Source organism: Cherax quadricarinatus, chromosome 1, assembly GCF_038502225.1.
Source record: "Cherax quadricarinatus isolate ZL_2023a chromosome 1, ASM3850222v1, whole genome shotgun sequence".
Lineage (NCBI taxonomy): Eukaryota > Metazoa > Arthropoda > Malacostraca > Decapoda > Parastacidae > Cherax > Cherax quadricarinatus.
Genome location: NC_091292.1, coordinates 906,959 through 927,089, shown reverse-complemented (window position 1 = coordinate 927,089; position 20,131 = coordinate 906,959). Strand labels below are relative to the sequence as shown.

At 40.3% G+C, this 20,131-nt stretch overlaps 1 protein-coding gene across 2 annotated transcripts in view; it reads left to right on the top strand.

The window, feature by feature from the left end:
- Positions 1–20,131, top strand: part of LOC128690919 (xylulose kinase) — a 49,252-nt gene that overhangs the window by 21,715 nt on the left and 7,406 nt on the right. For both annotated transcript variants that reach the window (XM_070088737.1, XM_070089281.1), the window contains 3 exons: positions 10,172–10,345; positions 14,371–14,468; positions 15,089–15,220. In XM_070088737.1, coding sequence (XP_069944838.1) covers positions 10,172–10,345; positions 14,371–14,468; positions 15,089–15,220 — 404 coding nt within the window. The remainder of the gene's footprint in view (positions 1–10,171; positions 10,346–14,370; positions 14,469–15,088; positions 15,221–20,131) is intronic.

Genomic DNA, 20,131 nt, shown 5'->3' with positions numbered 1-20,131 from the left:
TGGAGTGGTTGGTGCAATTATTTAATAAATGTATGGAAGAGGGTAAGGTACCTAGGGATTGGCAGAGAGCATGCATAGTTCCTTTGTATAAAGGCAAAGGGGATAAAAGAGAGTGCAAAAATTATAGGGGGATAAGTCTGTTGAGTGTACCTGGTAAAGTGTATGGTAGAGTTATAATTGAAAGAATTAAGAGTAAGACGGAGAATAGGATAGCAGATGAACAAGGAGGCTTTAGGAAAGGTAGGGGGTGTGTGGACCAGGTGTTTACAGTGAAACATATAAGTGAACAGTATTTAGATAAGGCTAAAGAGGTCTTTGTGGCATTTATGGATTTGGAAAAGGCGTATGACAGGGTGGATAGGGGGGCAATGTGGCAGATGTTGCAAGTGTATGGTGTAGGAGGTAGGTTACTGAAAGCAGTGAAGAGTTTTTACGAGGATAGTGAGGCTCAAGTTAGAGTATGTAGAAAAGAGGGAAATTTTTTCCCAGTAAAAGTAGGCCTTAGACAAGGATGTGTGATGTCACCGTGGTTGTTTAATATATTTATAGATGGGGTTGTAAGAGAAGTAAATGCGAGGGTCTTGGCAAGAGGCGTGGAGTTAAAAGATAAAGAATCACACACAGGGTGGGAGTTGTCACAGCTGCTCTTTGCTGATGACACTGTGCTCTTGGGAGATTCTGAAGAGAAGCTGCAGAGATTGGTGGATGAATTTGGTAGGGTGTGCAAAAGAAGAAAATTAAAGGTGAATACAGGAAAGAGTAAGGTAATGAGGATAACAAAAAGATTAGGTGATGAAAGATTGAATATCAGATTGGAGGGAGAGAGTATGGAGGAGGTGAACGTATTCAGATATTTGGGAGTGGACGTGTCAGCGGATGGGTCTATGAAAGATGAGGTGAATCATAGAATTGATGAGGGAAAAAGAGTGAGTGGTGCACTTAGGAGTCTGTGGAGACAGAGAACTTTGTCCTTGGAGGCAAAGAGGGGAATGTATGAGAGTATAGTTTTACCAACGCTCTTATATGGGTGTGAAGCATGGGTGATGAATGTTGCAGCGAGGAGAAGGCTGGAGGCAGTGGAGATGTCATGTCTGAGGGCAATGTGTGGTGTGAATATAATGCAGAGAATTCGTAGTTTGGAAGTTAGGAGGAGGTGCGGGATTACCAAAACTGTTGTCCAGAGGGCTGAGGAAGGGTTGTTGAGGTGGTTCGGACATGTAGAGAGAATGGAGCGAAACAGAATAACTTCAAGAGTGTATCAGTCTGTAGTGGAAGGAAGGCGGGGTAGGGGTCGGCCTAGGAAGGGTTGGAGGGAGGGGGTAAAGGAGGTTTTGTGTGCGAGGGGCTTGGACTTCCAGCAGGCATGCGTGAGCGTGTTTGATAGGAGTGAATGGTGACAAATGGTTTTTAATACTTGACGTGCTGTTGGAGTGTGAGCAAAGTAACATTTATGAAGGGATTCAGGGAAACCGGCAGGCCGGACTTGAGTCCTGGAGATGGAAAGTACAGTGCCTGCACTCTGAAGGAGGGGTGTTAATGTTGCAGTTTAAAAACTGTAGTGTAAAGCACCCTTCTGGCAAGACAGTGATGGAGTGAATGATGGTGAAAGTTTTTCTTTTTCGGGCCACCCTGCCTTGGTGGGAATCGGCCAGTGTGATAATAAAAAAAAAAATAATAGTATTAAAACTAGTTGTTTCCTACCAAGGTAGAATAAACTCCCCCCCCCCCCCCCCCCCCCCCCCCCCCCCAAAAAAAAAAAAAAAAAAAAATTCTTCCATTCATTTGCCCTTCCACCCATGATTAATACACCATCTTCATCATCCTATCACTCTCCATCCTTTCTAAATCCCCAGACCACCTCAATAACCCCTCCCAAGTCCTCTGAATTATAATCTTGGTGACTCCCATACCGTCTTCCACATTCTCTTCAATGTTCACACCACACATTAATCACAAAAATGACATCTCTACTGCCTTCAAGCTTTCCTGGACAACCTTACCACTCTTCCTTGCATCCCAGATTTATACACCCTCCTGGTTATCCTATTCTGCTCCATCCTCTCTACATAGCCAAACCATCTCAACAACCCATTCTTGGCCCTCTAAATAATACTTTTAGCAACTTCACACCTTCTAATCTCCAAGCACTGAATTCTTTGCATAATATTCACAACATGCATTGCTTCAAACATGACATCTTCACTGTCTCCAGCCTCCTCCTTGCTGCATGATTTAAAATCCCATGCTTCACATCTATATAACAGTGTTGATACCACAATTACTCAGTTAAATTCCTCATTTTGCCTCCATGGCTAAAAAATGTCTTCATAGATGCCTCAGCATGCCACCAATAATTTTTTTCCACTCATCATTTCTACAGTTCACCTCATCTTTCATAGACAAGTCTGCTACCAAATATCTGAACACATTTACATCCTCCATATTCCTTCCTTCCTATCTGATATCCAATCTTTCTTTGCCTAGATTTTTTGTTAGTTGTCACCTTGTTCTTTCCTATGGTCAAATTTTAATATTCTTCTATTACATGCTTTCCTAAATTCCTCCAGCAACCTCTGCAACATCTCTTGAGAATCGCTACTGGAGAGCGAAACATTTCCAAAATAAAATGTCACATTAGTTACACGCATCTTTTTATGCAATGAGAACCATTTTTTTTTTCAACAAGTCGGCCATCTCCCACTGAGGCAGGGTGACCCAAAGAGAAAGAAAATCCCCAAAAAGAAAATACTTTCATCATCATTCAACACTTTTCACCTCACTCACACATAATTACTGTTTTTGCAGAGGTGCCCAGAATACAACAGCTTAGTAGGTTGGTAGACAGCAACCACCCAGGGAAGTACTACCGTCCTGCCAGATGACTGTGAAACAGAAACCTGTAACTGTTTTGCATAATGGTAGGATTGCTGGTTTCTTTTTCTGTCTCATAAACAAGCTAGATAACAGGGATATCTTGCTACTCCTACTTACACTTTGGTCACACTTCACAGACACGCACATGCATTTTTTTTTTTTTTTTTTCAACAAGTCGGCCGTCTCCCACCGAGGCAGGGTGACCCAAAAAAGAAAGAAAATCCCCAAAAAGAAAATACTTTCATCATCATTCAACACTTTCACCACACTCGCACATTATCACTGTTTTTGCAGAGGTGCTCAGAATACAACAGTCTAGAAGCATACACATATAAAGATACACAACATATCCCTCCAAACTGCCAATATCCCAAACCCCTCCTTTAAAGTGCAGGCATTGTACTTCCCATTTCCAGGACTCAAGTCCGACTATATGAAAATAACCGGTTTCCCTGAATCCCTTCACTAAATATTACCCTGCTCACACTCCAACAGATCGTCAGGTCCCAAGTACCATTCGTCTCCATTCACTCCTATCTAACACGCTCACGCACGCTTGCTGGAAGTCCAAGCCCCTTACCCACAAAACCTCCTTTACCCCCTCTCTCCAACCCTTTCGAGGACGACCCCTACCCCGCCTTCCTTCCCCTATAGATTTATATGCTTTCCATGTCATTCTACTTTGATCCATTCTCTCTAAATGACCAAACCACCTCAACAACCCCTCTTCTTCCCTCTGACTAATACTTTTATTAACTCCACACCTCCTAATTTCCACACTCCGAATTTTCTGCATAATATTTACACCACACATTGCCCTTAAACAGGACATCTCCACTGCCTCCAACCGTCTCCTCGCTGCTGCATTTACCACCCAAGCTTCACACCCATATAAGAGTGTTGGTACTACTATACTTTCATACATTCCCTTCTTTGCCTCCATAGATAACGTTTTTTGACTCCACATATACCTCAACGCACCACTCGCCTTTTTTCCCTCATCAATTCTATGATTAACCTCATCCTTCATATCCATCCGCCGACACGTCAACTCCCAAGTATCTGAAAACATTCACTTCTTCCATACTCCTCCTCCCCAATTTGATATCCAATTTTTCTTTATCTAAATCATTTGACACCCTCATCACCTTACTCTTTTCTGTGTTCACTTTCAACTTTCTACCTTTATACACATATTCCCAAACTCATCCACTAACCTTTGCAATTTTTCTTTAGAATCTCCCATATATATATATACACACACACACACACATATCTAGGTTTTTCTCCTTTTTCTAAATAGCTCTTGTTCTTCTTTATTTCTTCTATTGTCCATGGGGAAGTGGAAAAGAATCTCCTCTGTAAGCCATGCGTGTCATATGAGGCGACTAAAATGCCGGGAGCAATGGGCTAGTAACCCCTTCTCCTGTAGACATTTACTAAAAAAGAGAAGAAGAAAAACTTTATAAAACTGGGATGCTTGAATGTGCGTGAATGTAGTGCGGATGACAAGAAACAGATGATTGCTGATGTTATGAAGGAAAAGAAGCTGGATGTCCTGGCCCTAAGCGAAACAAAGCTGAAGGGGGTAGGGGAGCTTCGGTTGGGGGAAATAAATGGGATTAAATCTGGAGTATCTGAGAGAGAGCAAAGGGGTAGCAGTAATGTTGAAGGATCAGTTATGGAAGGAGAAAAGAGAATATGAATGTGTAAATTCAAGAATTATGTGGATTAAAGTAAAGGTTGGATGCGAAAAGTGGGTCATAATAAGCGTGTATGCACCTGGAGAAGAGAGGAATGTAGAGGAGAGAGAGAGAGATTTTGGGAGATGTTAAGTGAATGTATAGGAACCTTTGAACCAAGTGAGAGAGTAATTGTGGTAGGGGACCTGAATGCTAAAGTAGGAGAAACTTTTAGAGAGGGTGTGGTAGGTAAGTTTGGGGTGCCAGGTGTAAATGATAATGGGAGCCCTTTGATTGAACTTTGTATAGAAAGGGGTTTAGTTATAGGTAATACATATTTTAAGAAAAAGAGGATAAATAAGTATACAAGATATGATGTAGGGCGAAATGACAGTAGTTTGTTCGATTATGTATTGGTAGATAAAAGACTGTTGAGTAGACTTCAGGATGTACATGTTTATAGAGGGGCCACAGATATATCAGATCACTTTCTAGTTGTAGCTACACTGAGAGTAAAAGGTAGATGGGATACAAGGAGAATAGAAGCATCAGGGAAGAGAGAGGTGAAGGTTTATAAACTAAAAGAGGAGGCAGTTAGGGTAAGATATAAACAGCTATTGGAGGATAGATGGGCTAATGAGAGCATAGGCAATGGGGTCGAAGAGGTATGGGGTAGGTTTAAAAATGTAGTGTTAGAGTGTTCAGCAGAAGCTTGTGGTTACAGGAAAGTGGGTGCAGGAGGGAAGAGGAGCGATTGGTGGAATGATGATGTAAAGAGAGTAGTAAGGGAGAAAAAGTTAGCATATGAGAAGTTTTTACAAAGTAGAAGTGATGCAAGGAGGGAAGAGTATATGGAGAAAAAGAGAGTGGTGAAGCAATGTAAAAAGAGAGCAAATGATGTTATCAACAAATTTTGTTGAAAATAAGAAAAAGTTTTGGAGTGAGATTAACAAGTTAAGGAAGCCTAGAGAACAAATGGATTTGTCAGTTAAAAATAGGAGAGGAGAGTTATTAAATGGAGAGTTAGAGGTATTGGGAAGATGGAGGGAATATTTTGAGGAATTGTTAAATGTTGATGAAGATAGGGAAGCTGTGATTTCGTGTATAGGGCAAGGAGGAATAACATCTTGTAGGAGTGAGGAAGAGCCAATTGTGAGTGTGGGGGAAGTTCGTGAGGCAGTAGGTAAAATGAAAGGGGGTAAGGCACCCGGGATTGATGGGATAAAGATAGAAATGTTAAAAGCAGTTGGGGATATAGTTTTGGAGTGATTGGTGCAATTATTTAATAAATGTATGGAAGAGGGTAAGGTACCTAGGGATTGGCAGAGAGCATGCATAGTTCCTTTGTATAAAGGCAAAGGGGACAAAAGAGAGTGCAAAAATTATAGGGGGATAAGTCTGTTGAGTATACCTGGTAAAGTGTGTGGTAGAGTTATTATTGAAAGAATTAAGAGTAAGACGGAGAATAGGATAGCAGATGAACAAGGAGGCTTTAGGAAAGGTAGGGGGTGTGTGGACCAGGTGTTTACAGTGAAACATATAAGTGAACAGTATTTAGATAAGGCTAAAGAGGTCTTTGTGGCATTTATGGATTTGGAAAAGGCGTATGACAGGGTGGATAGGGGGGCAATGTGGCAGATGTTGCAGGTGTATGGTGTAGGAGGTAGGTTACTGAAAGCAGTGAAGAGTTTTTACGAGGATAGTGAGGCTCAAGTTAGAGTATGTAGGAAAGAGGGAAATTATTTCCCAGTAAAAGTAGGCCTTAGACAAGGATGTGTGATGTCACCATGGTTGTTTAATATATTTATAGATGGGGTTATTAGAGAAGTAAATGCGAGGGTCTTGGCAAGAGGCGTGGAGTTAAAAGATAAAGAATCAAACACAAATTAGGAGTTGTCACAGTTGCTCTTTGCTGATGACACTGTGCTCTTGGGAGATTCTGAAGAGAAGTTGCGGAGATTGGTGGATGAATTTGGTAGGGTATGCAAAAGAAGAAAATTAAAAGTGAATACAGGAAAGAGTAAGGTTATGAGGATAACAAAAAGATTAGGTGATGAAAGATTGGATATCAGATTGGAGGGAGAGAGTATGGAGGAGGTGAATGTATTCAGATATTTGGGAGTGGACGTGTCAGCGGATGGGTCTATGAAAGATGAGGTGAATCATAGAATTGATGAGGGGAAAAGGGTGAGTGGTGCACTTAGGAGTCTGTGGAGACAAAGAACTTTGTCCTTGGAGGCAAAGAGGGGAATTTATGAGAGTATAATTTTAATTTTACCAACGCTCTTATATGGGTGTGAAGCATGGGTGATGAATGTTGCAGCGAGGAGAAGGCTGGAGGCAGTGGAGATGTCATGTCTGAGGGCAATGTGTGGTGTGAATATAATGCAGAGAATTCGTAGTTTGGAAGTTAGGAGGAGGTGCGGGATTACCAAAACTGTTGTCCAGAGGGCTGAGGAAGGGTTGTTGAGGTGGTTCGGACATGTAGAGAGAATGGAGTGAAACAGAATGACTTCAAGAGTGTATCAGTCTGTAGTGGAAGGAAGGCGGGGTAGGGGTCGGCCTAGGAAAGGTTGGAGGGAGGGGGGTAAAGGAGGTTTTGTGTGCGAGGGGCTTGGACTTGCAGTAGGCATGCGTGAGCGTGTTTGATAGGAGTGAATGGAGACAAATGGTTTTTAATATTTGACGTTCTGTTGGAGTGTGAGCAAAGTAACATTTATGAAGGGGTTCAGGGAAACCGGCAGGCCGGACTTGAGTCCTGGAGATGGGAAGTACAGTGCCTGCACTCTGAAGGAGGGGTGTTAATGTTGCATTTAAAAACTGTAGTGTAAAGCACCCCTCTGGCAAGACAGTGATGGAGTGAATGATGGTGAAAGGTTTTCTTTTTCAGGCCACCCTGCCTTGGTGGGAAACCCCCAGTGTGATAATAATAATAATAAAAAAAAAAATACACAATATATCTCTCCAAACTGCCAATATCCCAAACCCCTCCTTTAGAGTGGAGGCATTGTACTTCCCAGTTCCAGGACTTAAGTCCGGTTTTATAAAATAGCCAGTTTCCTGAATCCCTTCACTAAATATTACCCTGTTCACACTCCAACAGATCGTCAGGTCCCAAATACCATTTGTCTCCATTCACTCCTATCTAACACGCTCCCGCACCCTTGCTGGAAGTCCAAACCCCTCGCCCACAACACCTCTTTTACCCCCTCCCTCCATTATTATTATTAATATAATCAAGGGGGAAGCGCTAAACCCGGAGGATTATTCAGCGCCTGGGGGGGGATGTGGAAGGCATTCAGGCTTAATTCGGGGAACTGGAGCACAGATCCAATTCCCTAAATCAAGAGCCCCTCACCAACATCAAGGAACCTTCCTTGGTGGGGCCCCCTCCCTCCAACCTTTTCGAGGATGACCCCTACCCCGCCTTCCTTCCCCTACAGATTTATACGCTCTCCATGTCATTCTACTTTGATCCATTCTCTCTAAATGACCAAACCATCTCAACAAACCCTCTGACTAATACTTTTATTAACTCCACACCTTCTCCTAATTTCTACACTCCGAATTTTCTGCATAATATTTACACCACACATTGCTCTTAGACAGGACATCTCCACTGCCTCCAACCGCCTCCTTGCTGCAGCATTTGCAACCCAAGCTTCACACCCATATAAGAGTGTTGGTACTACTATACTTTCATACATTCCCTTCTTTGCCTCCATAGATAACATTTTTTGCCTCCACATATACCTCAATGCACCACTTGCCTTTTTTCCTTCATCAATTCTATGATTTACCTCATCCTTCATAAATCCATCCGCTGACACGTCAACTCCCAAATATCTGAAAACATTCACTTCTTCCATACTCCTCACCAATTTGATATCCAATTTTTCTTTATCTAAATCATTTGATACTCTCATCACCTTACTCTTACTTCTATGTTCACTTTCAACTTTCTACCTTTACACACATTCCCAAATTCATCCACTAACCTTTGCAATTTTTCTTTAGAATCTCCCATAAGCACAGTATCGTCAGCAAAAAGTAACTGTGTCGCTTCCCATTTTGTATTTAATTCTCCATATTTTAATCCCACCCCTCTCCCGAACACCCTAGCATTTACTTCTTTTACAACCCCATCTATAAATATATTAAACAACCATGGTGACATTACACAGCCCTGTCTAAGACCTACTTTTACCGGGAAGTAGTCTCCCTCTCTTCTACACACCCTAACCTGAGCCTCACTATCCTCATAAAAACTCTTTACAGCATTTATTAACTTAGCACCTATTCCATACACTTGCAACATCTGCCACATTGCTCCCCTATCCACTCTATCATATGCCTTTTCTAAATCCATAAATGTAATAAAAACTTCCCTACCTTTATCTAAATACTGTTCACATATATGCTTCAATGTAAACACTTAATCTACACATCCCCTACCCACTCTAAAACCTCCTTGCTCATCCGCAATTCTACATTCTGTCTTACCTCTAATTCTTTCAATAATAACCCTACCGTACACTTTTCCTGGTATACTCAATAAACTTATTCCTCTATAATTTTTACAATCTCTTTTGTCCCCCTTCCCTTTATATAAAGGGACTATACATGCTCTCCGAAGGTACCCAGGTACCTGGGTACCTTCCCCTCTTTCATACATTTATTAAACAAAAATACCAACCACTCCAACACTGTGTCCCTCTGCGTTTAACATTTCTGTCATGATCCCGTCAGTTCCAGCTGCTTTACCCCCTTTCATTCTATATAATGCCTCACTCACCTCCCCCACACTCACATCCTGCTCTTCTTCGCTCCTAAAAGATGATATACCTCCCTGGCCAGTGCATGAAATTACCACCTCCCTTTCTTTGTCGACATTTAAAAGTTCCTCAAAATATTCTCGCCATCTACCCAAAACCTCCATCTCCCCATCTACTAACTCCCCTTCTCTGTATTTAACTGATAAATCCATTTGTTCCCTAGGCTTTCTTAACTTGTTTAACTCACTCCAAAATTTGTTCTTATTTTCATTAAAATTCCTTGACAGTACCTCTCCCACTCTATCTATCATTGGCAAAAAGCAAGTGTAACAGCTCCCATTTTGTATCAGATTCATTTATGTGTAGATGTGAATTTAAATGTGTTGGGTTTGGGAAAATCAAATACATGTACTGGAAGTCATCCTAATTATGGTATGTTTTCAGAAAGATATATCTGAAGGATGAAAACTTGCTTTATGATGAAAATATTTTCCTCCATTAGTAATTTTTTTGTTATGTTCTCTGGTGGTAATTGTTGAACTTTTCCAAAGAATCTGCTGTAGTTGAAGAATGTGGAAAAGATCAAATTTTTTTTAAGTTAATTTAGTGCTGACTATTATTGTAGCAGTCTGATAATGGAGGAAATTTAGTAGATGAATATGTATATACATGGTTAATAACAAAAAAAGGCACAATACCGTGACTGGAATGATACACAAATAGCTGGTCCAAGTCGGACCGAAACATCGTCGTAAGCTCCTCTCTTCTATGTGCGGGTTATTTGTGTAACATGGTTAATACTGTAAATAAGCATTTGAATTATTCTCATTTTATTTCCAGGTATTTATTACTACATGCGTGAAATTACTCCAAATCTTGAAGGTGTCTTCCGCTACAATAAGGCCGATGACTTAGTGTCACGTTTCACAAGTCGGGAAGTAGAAGTTCGAGCTCTGGTAGAAGGGCAGCTTATAGCCAAGCGTGTTTATGCAGAAAAATTGGGCTTTAACATAGGTAAGAATTACATTCCCACTGTACAGTGAAGATTAACTTTCATATTCATACTGCATATTTTACTTTTTATATTGCTATTTATGTTCAGTATTCTAACATAGACTGTCAAATTCCTTATAAAGAATATTTTTGTATGTGTTTACTAACAGTTATTTAGACTCATAGCACTAGAGAAAGAATACCATAAAGTATCCAGGCAAGCCTTAAGCATAGCCTGGACTAATTGGGTATTGGCTTTATGTATCACGGAAATACTTAAAGGTATTTGTCTGTGTCATTGATTACAGTAGTATAGTTAAAGATAATGTTGCACACCTGAGTTGCATGTGTATTTGTAAAGGATGCTAGTTGCAAGAAAACAAATATAAACAGAAAACTTTATTGATTAAATGACACTACATTGAAAATACTGTATTTACACTGCTTGAAATAATTAAATTAGGCTTCATACTAAATGTAACGCTTCTCAGCTGTGCACTGAGGATTTACCCTGTATAATTAACGGCCATTACAATTATCATCACTCTTTCTGTGTACTTAATAAGCAATATTAGACACTTAAAGCCATTAGGACAACATTACATGGTATTTTGAGTACTTAAAAACCACTGTATACTCAATTACTATCAGCACACTTCATTATGCTGTCACAGCACAGTATCTCGCTTTTCTACTACACTTAACAAGTCGCTGTATCTTCACATCACTTGTGTCTATGGTGACTCTTGTCCTCACTGGCTGACCAACAATTTCTTCAGTGATTCCTTTGGAACTGGGCAGGATGGTTGGTTTGTGGGCTAATTGTGTTTAAAGCCTATCAACTACAAGAAGGTTATAAAAGCTGCATATGGTCTGTTCACCACCAGTCATGTATATTTTCATCTCTAAAATAGGAACTACAGTAAATTGTTAGTATATATACAGAGATATGTACCTCACTGTATATATCTTTGCAGGTTGGAGTTTTCTCAAGTCTAGTATACATTTTGTCTTTTGAGGAACATTTTTTTCCAGAAAATAGTAGTAGTGGTACAGGTAGTAATGGTAGTGGTAGAAGTAATAGTGGTAAATGTAGTAGTAGCAGCAGCATCAGCATCAGCAGTAGTAGTAGTAAGAGTAGTGATGGTCGCAGCAGATAGTGAGGGCTCGTCTTCCTCCTCTAACACACACTTCTCCATTGACTCATAAAGGATCATTCCTTGACACTGGTGAAGGGCTCTTGATCCAGGGAACTGGACCAAATCTCTACTTATTGAATAAGACCTAATTTCCTCCCATTCCCCAGGCACTGTATGGTTCATACAGGCTTAGTGCAGCCTCATAAATAAAATGCTAATAATACTAAAGTTTGTTGAAAGAACAAAAGAATACTAAAGGATCATAAACACACCTAACATATATATATATTTTTTTTTTTTTTTTTCAACAAGTCGGCCGTCTCCCACCGAGGCAGGGTGACCCAAAAAAGAAAGAAAATCCCCAAAAAGAAAATACTTTCATCATCATTCAACACTTTCACCACACTCGCACATTATCACTGTTTTTGCAGAGGTGCTCAGAATACAACAGTCTAGAAGCATACACATATAAAGATACACAACATATCCCTCCAAACTGCCAATATCCCAAACCCCTCCTTTAAAGTGCAGGCATTGTACTTCCCATTTCCAGGACTCGAGTCCGACTATATGAAAATAACCGGTTTCCCTGAATCCCTTCACTAAATATTACCCTGCGCACACTCCAACAGATCGTCAGGTCCCAAGTACCATTCGTCTCCATTCACTCCTATCTAACACGCTCACGCACGCTTGCTGGAAGTCCAAGCCCCTTACCCACAAAACCTCCTTTACCCCCTCTCTCCAACCCTTTCGAGGACGACCCCTACCCCGCCTTCCTTCCCCTATAGATTTATATGCTTTCCATGTCATTCTACTTTGATCCATTCTCTCTAAATGACCAAACCACCTCAACAACCCCTCTTCTGCCCTCTGACTAATACTTTTATTAACTCCACACCTTCTCCTAATTTCCACACTCCGAATTTTCTGCATAATATTTACACCACACATTGCCCTTAAACAGGACATCTCCACTGCCTCCAACCGTCTCCTCGCTACTGCATTTACCACCCAAGCTTCACACCCATATAAGAGTGTTGGTACTACTATACTTTCATACATTCCCTTCTTTGCCTCCATAGATAACGTTTTTTGACTCCACATATACCTCAACGCACCACTCACCTTTTTTCCCTCATCAATTCTATGATTAACCTCATCCTTCATAAATCCATCCGCCGACACGTCAACTCCCAAGTATCTGAAAACATTCACTTCTTCCATACTCCTCCTCCCCAATTTGATATCCAATTTTTCTTTATCTAAATCATTTGACACCCTCATCACCTTACTCTTTTCTATGTTCACTTTCAACTTTCTACCTTTACACACATTCCCAAACTCATCCACTAACCTTTGCAATTTTTCTTTAGAATCTCCCATAAGCACAGTATCATCAGCAAAAAGTAACTGTGTCAATTCCCATTTTGAATTTGATTCCCCATAATTTAATCCCACCCCTCTCCCAAACACCCTAGCATTTACTTCCTTAACAACCCCATCTATAAATATATTAAACAACCATGGTGACATTACACATCCCTGTCTAAGACCTACTTTTACCGGGCTTCACTGTTGTGTATACAACCTATGTAATATGCATAAGTTCCCTGTACTCATTGGTAAACTGTTGTTTTGTCTTCACATAGTGTTGCTACCTATTTTATAATATCCTGGGAATGATTGTAACATGTACAGTTAAGTTTCTTTAACATGTATAGTATATAAGCCAATAACTTGATTTTAGTTTAGGTAGTAGGTTGGTAAACAGCAGTCACCCAGGTAGGTACTACCCTCCTGCCAAACGAGTGTGATACGGAAACCAGTAATAGTTTTACATGATGGTAGGATTGTTGATGTCTTTTTTTTTCTCATAAACACGTGGGATAGCAGGTATATCTTGCTACTTCTACTTACACTTCAGTTACAATACACATGAATGTACATGCATATATATTTAAACACCCATCTGGGTTATCTATTTTTTTAATGGTTCTTGTTCTTTATTTCCTCTTATTTCCCTGAAGAAGTGGAAAAGAATTCTTCTGTAAGCCATGGTTGTCGTAAGAGGCGACTAGAATGCCAGGAGCAAGGGCTAGTAACCCCTTCACCTGTATAAATTATTTTTTTTTTTTTTGATTATTAGCACACTGGCCGATTCCCACCAAGGCAGGGTGCCCCGAAAAAGAAAAACTTTCACCATCATTCACTCCATCACTGTCTTGCCAGAAGGGTGCTTTACACTACAGTTCTTAAACTGCAACATTAACACCCCTCCTTCAGAGTGCAGGCACTGTACTTCCTATCTCCAGGACTCGAGTCCGGCCTGCCGGTTTCCCTGAATCCCTTCATAAATGTTACTTTGCTCACACTCCAGCAGCACGTCAAGTATTAAAAACCATTTGTCTCCATTCACTCCTATAAAACGAGCTCACGCATGCCCGCTGGAAGTCCAAGCCCCTCGCACACAAAACCTCCTTCACCCCCTCCCTCCAACCTTTCCTAGGCCGACCCCTACCCCGCCTTCCTTCCACTACAGACTGATACTCTTGAAGTCATTCTGTTTCGCTCCATTCTCTCTACATGTCCGAACCACCTCAACAACCCTTCCTCAGCCCTCTGGACAACAGTTTTGGCAATCCCACACCTTCTCCTAACTTCCAAACTACGAATTCTCTGCATTATATTCACACCACACATTGCCCTCAGACATGACATCTCCACTGCCTCCAGCTTTCTCCTCGCTGCAACATTCATCACCCATGGTTCACACCCATATAAGAGCGTTGGTAAAACTTTTGTTTTTCTTTTTAGTCACCCTGCCTAGGTGGGATATAACAAGTTTGCTAAAAAAAAAAAAAAAAACTTTAGGCTACTGTAATTATAATAGTGAGTTATAAACAGGCAGTGGGACTAGAGTACTGGCCACTGGAGGAGCTTCAAACAACAACAGTGTCTTACAAGTTCTGGCTGATGTGTTCAACTCTCCTGTGTATACCATGGTGAGTATGAGTGTGTGTGTGTGTGCATGTGGGGGGGGGATTGCAGGGGATGTTCAACTTTCCCCCTGATCCACCTCGAGGCCTGGTCTTAGACCGGGCCGCGGGGGCTTTGACCCCCGAAACCCTCTCCAGGTAATACAGTGGTGTGTGTTCATCTTACTTATGTACACTTTGGTATGTGTGTGTATGTGCGTGCGTGTGTGTGTGTTAAACTTGGTGTGTGTGTGTGACAACTTGGTCAGATTAAATATTGAGCACATGCTGACTAATGTTTATAGATGAAGAATACAGTTTGTATTAATTTTTTAATAAACAAATGCATGTGCATACATGCACGCATGAAGACAAAATCAAACACAAACACGAAAGACAAAATACACACAGAAAAATGCACAAAAACATTCACATGCACATATACATGTATGTATATATGCATGTACACATGGGGTCATGTCACTGTAAAATAAAAAAAAATATTTATTAGGCACACTAGGCAATAATGTAGAATTCTAGTACTGTACAGTTCTTTGATATAGAGGACATTTTTATAAAGATCAGTTTGTTTTAAGGAACTTATCAAATGAATGTTAACCAAATACTGCGTTGTTTTAAATTTCTAGGCAGTTGCCAATTCTGCGTGTCTGGGATCTGCATATAGGGCCAAGCACGGGTTGGTGGGTGGCAAGTTCCAAGAGGTAATAAAGAAGCGGGACTTCAAACTTGTCTGCAAACCAAATTCTGATGCCGATAAGGTGTGTTTATATAATCATAATCAGTCATTTCCCAAGTTAGGTACATTTGTTACAAAGATTTCATATAGGAGAGAGGAGCTTACGACGAAGTTTCAGTCCGAATTGGACCATTTACAAAGTCACACTAACGAAAGGAGAGCAGGAAGGGTATATATAGGCAGGAGGAGGTAGTAGTAGTGGTGGTAGTGAAGGTGGAAGGTAGTAGTAGTGGGGAGGTGGTAAGAGTAGGAGGGGCCAGTCAAATACTAAGAAAGAGGAGCACTGCAAGAGAGCTAGGGGCCCACAGAGGGTAGGAGCAAGAACACCGAGGGAAAGAAAACAAATAAATAAATAAAAGGAACAAATACACTGGGTTGTCTTTCTTCTGCCCTGTGTATTTGTTCCTTTCATTTATTTGTTCCCCCCTCCCTCTCAGTGTTCTTGCTCTTACCCTCTGTGGGCACCTAGCTCTCTTGCAGTGCTCCTCTTTCTTAGTATTTGACTGGCCCCTCCTACTCTTACCACCTCCCAACTACTACTACCTCCTCCTGCCTATATATACCCTTCCTGCTCTCCTTTCGTTAGTGTGACTTTGTAAATGGTCCAAGTCGGACTGAAACGTCGTCGTGAGCTCTTCTCTTCTATGTGCGGGTTATTTGTGTATTGTTCCAGTCACAGTATTGTGCCTTTTTGTTATTTATTTCATATAGGGAAGAGCTCATGGTTATGCAAATTATTTTGGGTAGACTTAAACTAGGAGTACCCAGTAATACTGATAAAGCATAAAATTATATTGCACATATATAGTATAATCTGTAACTGTATAACAATATATGATGGTGAATGTGTTTTCCTTGGATCACCCTGCCTTGGTAGAAGGGTGTGGAGGTAAAAAAAAAAAATACAAATGAAAAGCAAGTCACAGGTCTATATTAAATCTAATGAACTCCAATGGAAATTAAAGGACCCCAATGGAAATAAGTTACTCTGACTTTTTTGGGTTATCCTAGGTTCTCTACACATATGCTGCAGCTTTTTTTTGTTTTGTTTTTTCAACAAGTTGGCCGTCTCCCACAAAGAAAGAAAATCCCCAAAAAGAAAATACTTTCATCATCATTCAACACTTTCACCTCACTCACACATAATAACTGTTTTTGCAGAGGTGCTCAGAACACAACAGTTTAGAAGCATATACGTATAAAGATACACAACATATCCCTCCAAACTGCCAATATCCCAAACCCCTCCTTTAAAGTGCAGGCATTGTACTTCCCATTTCCAGGACTCAAGTCCAGTTATATAAAATAACGGGTTTCCCTGAATCCCTTCACTAAATATTACCCTGCTCACACTCCAACAGCTCATCAGGTCCCAAATACCATTTGTCTCCATTCAATCCTATCTAACACGCTCATGCATGCTTGCTGGAAGTCCAAACCCCTCGCCCACACCACCACCTTTACCCCCTCCCTCCAACCTGTTTGAGGACGACCCCTATCCCGCCTTCTTTCTCCTACAGATTTATACACTCTCCATGTCATTCTACTTTGATCCATTCTCTCTAAATGACCAAACTACCTCAATAAACCCTCTTCAGCCCTCTGACTAATACTTTTATTAACTCCACACCTCCTAATTTCCACACTCCGAATTTTCTGCATAATATTTACACCACACATTGCCCTTAGACAGGCCATCTCCACTGACTCCAACCACCTCCTCACTGCAGCATTTACAACCCAAGCTTCACACCAATATAAGAGTGTTGGTACTACTATGCTTTCATACATTCCCTTCTTTGCCTCTATAGATAACATTTTTTGCCTCCACATATACCTCAGTGCATGATAATGTATGATAATCTATGTAACTGTATTTGTGTACACCTGAATACACTTACTACAAGTTAGCACAAATACTTATACATCAGCTAATACAGTATACTACACTAGTGAATGTTTTTATAGGTATATCAGATAAAGTAGAAAATAATGCACACATTGTATATTTAATGACTAATAGATATAAACAGATGCTGTATTTGTCATTATAATATTAAACCTAATGAATATATTGAGCAGTTAGCAAAAAATATGAACATAGTAACAAATGAGAGGAATTATTGTAAGTATGAAATAAATTACAGTACAACAGAAGCAGAGCATGAAATGTGTAAATTTAGCAAATTTATTGAGGGAAACTATAATAATGAGAATATAACTTCACACTGTCTAAACTATTATTTTGAATTTATTAGCTGGTTTTCTCTTCTAGTAAACCATTTTAGATTTGGAACCCTTTTAATTGTATAGCCTATTTTTTTTTATATAGTATATATACATGTAGCTTCAGATACAAAGAATGTGGTATAAATTGCTTACAGGCATGTATCTACCCTTTTTTTTCTTTAAACAGTGTATCTGACCAATAATGTTTTCATTTACCCTGCCTCATAGTATGTATCTGCTTGCAATTAACCCTTTGACTGTCGCAACCCCCCAATCCTGAGGTGTCTCCTGGTGTCACAAAATTTAAAAAAAAAAAAAAAAATTCTTGTGAAATGATAGAGAATCTTTTCCCGATTGTAGTGACACCAAAAAAATGAAATTTGATGGAAAACTGACGGAATTACGCTTTCGCGAAGTTAGCGACCTCGGCGATATTTACAAATTGGCGATTTCGCCCAATTTGAGCCCTATTTTCGGCTAATTCCATTGTTCTAGTCGACCAAACTCATAGCTATTTCTTCAGAACTCCGTTTTTTTCTATCGCTTGAGTACAAGAAACTGGCCATTTACCAATTTCAACTACCCAATAACGTGGTCAGAAATTTGCAATTTGGCCAATTTCACGAAAATTATAAAATATGACAATTTCAAAATAAGGTCCAGAATGAACAATGCAGACATTCCTGGCTCTAAAATAACATTTTCTTTGTTCATCAGTCATGTCTCCAGGCCCCTCTGATATTACTCTTGCTTTCTATTATGAATTTTTATTCAAATAAAAAAAATAGAAGATTTACTGTTATGCAGACTACTGCAATACTGTAATAATTGTACAGATAATGTCAACCCATTCATGACTGCATATTAGAATGGCTAGTTGGACATTTATTGGACAATGACATCATTTGTTTACTTTTGAACATCGGCAAAAATCAAACATTTCCCCTACTTTGAGCTCCATTTCCAGGTTCTTTTTATAGTAAAACCAATCAAAATCACCTCTATTTCTATAACATGTTTTCCATTCTATCAAATGAGACCAAGAAAACTAGAATACAACCATAAATACTATACGAAAATAGACCACAAAGTCGGCATTTTAATAAAAAAAAAACTCCGACCGTTTTTTTTTTCTCATTATGCACTGCATGCTCCAGGATTTTTTTTTTTTGGTGCACACTGACCACACAGACCCATTCTCTCACATGTGGGCCTACCAGCTTTCTCCTGCTTGATTTGAAGCTGCTAGAATTTATGAGTATATATATGTCAAACACGGTACCTCGTAAGACATATACAGTGGACCCCCGCTTTACGATCAGCTCCCAATGCGAGCCAGTTATGTAAGTGCGTTTGTACGTGTATGTTTGGGGGTCTGAAATGGACTAATCTAATTCACAATATTCCTTATGGGAACAAATTCGTTCAGTACTGGCACCTGAACATACTCCTGGAATGAAATAATATCGTAAACCGGGAGTCCATTGTATATACGACCAAAACAGTCAAAGGGTTAAACCATACCATGGGTGGCGTTAGAGCCTGCGATCAGTGTCTTAAAACTCCAGACAGACGCGTTAGCTACTGTGCCAGCTAGCTTTAATAAGATTCATCCAGTTAGGTATATTTCTACACCATAGTAAGGTTAGCATAGGCACCACTGTGACCACAAATTCAAGTTTTTACAGACAAATCTCCTGCTAGCATGGCCGTGACAAACTCTAGCTCAAGTCCCCTCAAAGCCATCAACATGACTCACGAAATCGTAATGACATGATTGGAAACAAACCATACCACAGGTGGGGTTAGAACCCGCGATCATAGTGTTTGAAAACTCCAGACCGATGCCTTAGCCACTGGGCCAGCTAGCTACAATAAGATTCGTCCAACTAGGTATATTTCTACATCATAGTAAGGTTAGCATAGGAGTTTTGAGACTGATCGCTGGTTCTAACCCCATCCGTAGTATGGTTTGTTTGCAATCGTGACATTACGATTTCGTTAGTCGTGCAATTATATTAGTCTAGAACTGTAGATCACTATAACATTATAACCTGAATCTGGTATAAAGCTTGAACAGAGGTAATGTTTTGTGTGTCACAGAAATTAGTTTATCTTACAGGGTGAAGCCATAGCTGGGAGCAGATGGATTACCTGTTGTTGAATTAGACACATGTGCAACTCTTGGGTATCTTTATAGAGGAAACGTTTCGCCACACAGTGGCTTCATCAGTCCATACAAAGGAGAAACTTGAAGAACAGGAGGAGAATGAGGTAATCAGTCCCTCAGCCTTGAGTCTTAATACAGTGGACCCCCGGTTAACGATATTTTTTCACTCCATAAGTATGTTCAGGTGCCAGTGCTGACCGAATTTATTCCCATAAGGAATATTGTGAAGTAGATTAGTCCATTTCAGACCCCCAAACTTACACGTACAAACGCACTTACATAATTGGTTGCATTCGGAGGTAATCGTTATGCGGGGGTCCACTGTACTTGGGAATTCTTCACTTGCCTAACCCTTGGGCACGACCTACTTCCACATTGGACAAATGTGACACCACCTACGACTGCTGCCCCTCACCTGTCTACGGTTTATAAGCTGCTTCTCCGCTCATATGCCGTATTCTATTCAAGATTGATGGACTGACCACATCGACTCAAGGCTGAGGGACTGATTACCTCATTCTCCTCCTGTTCTTC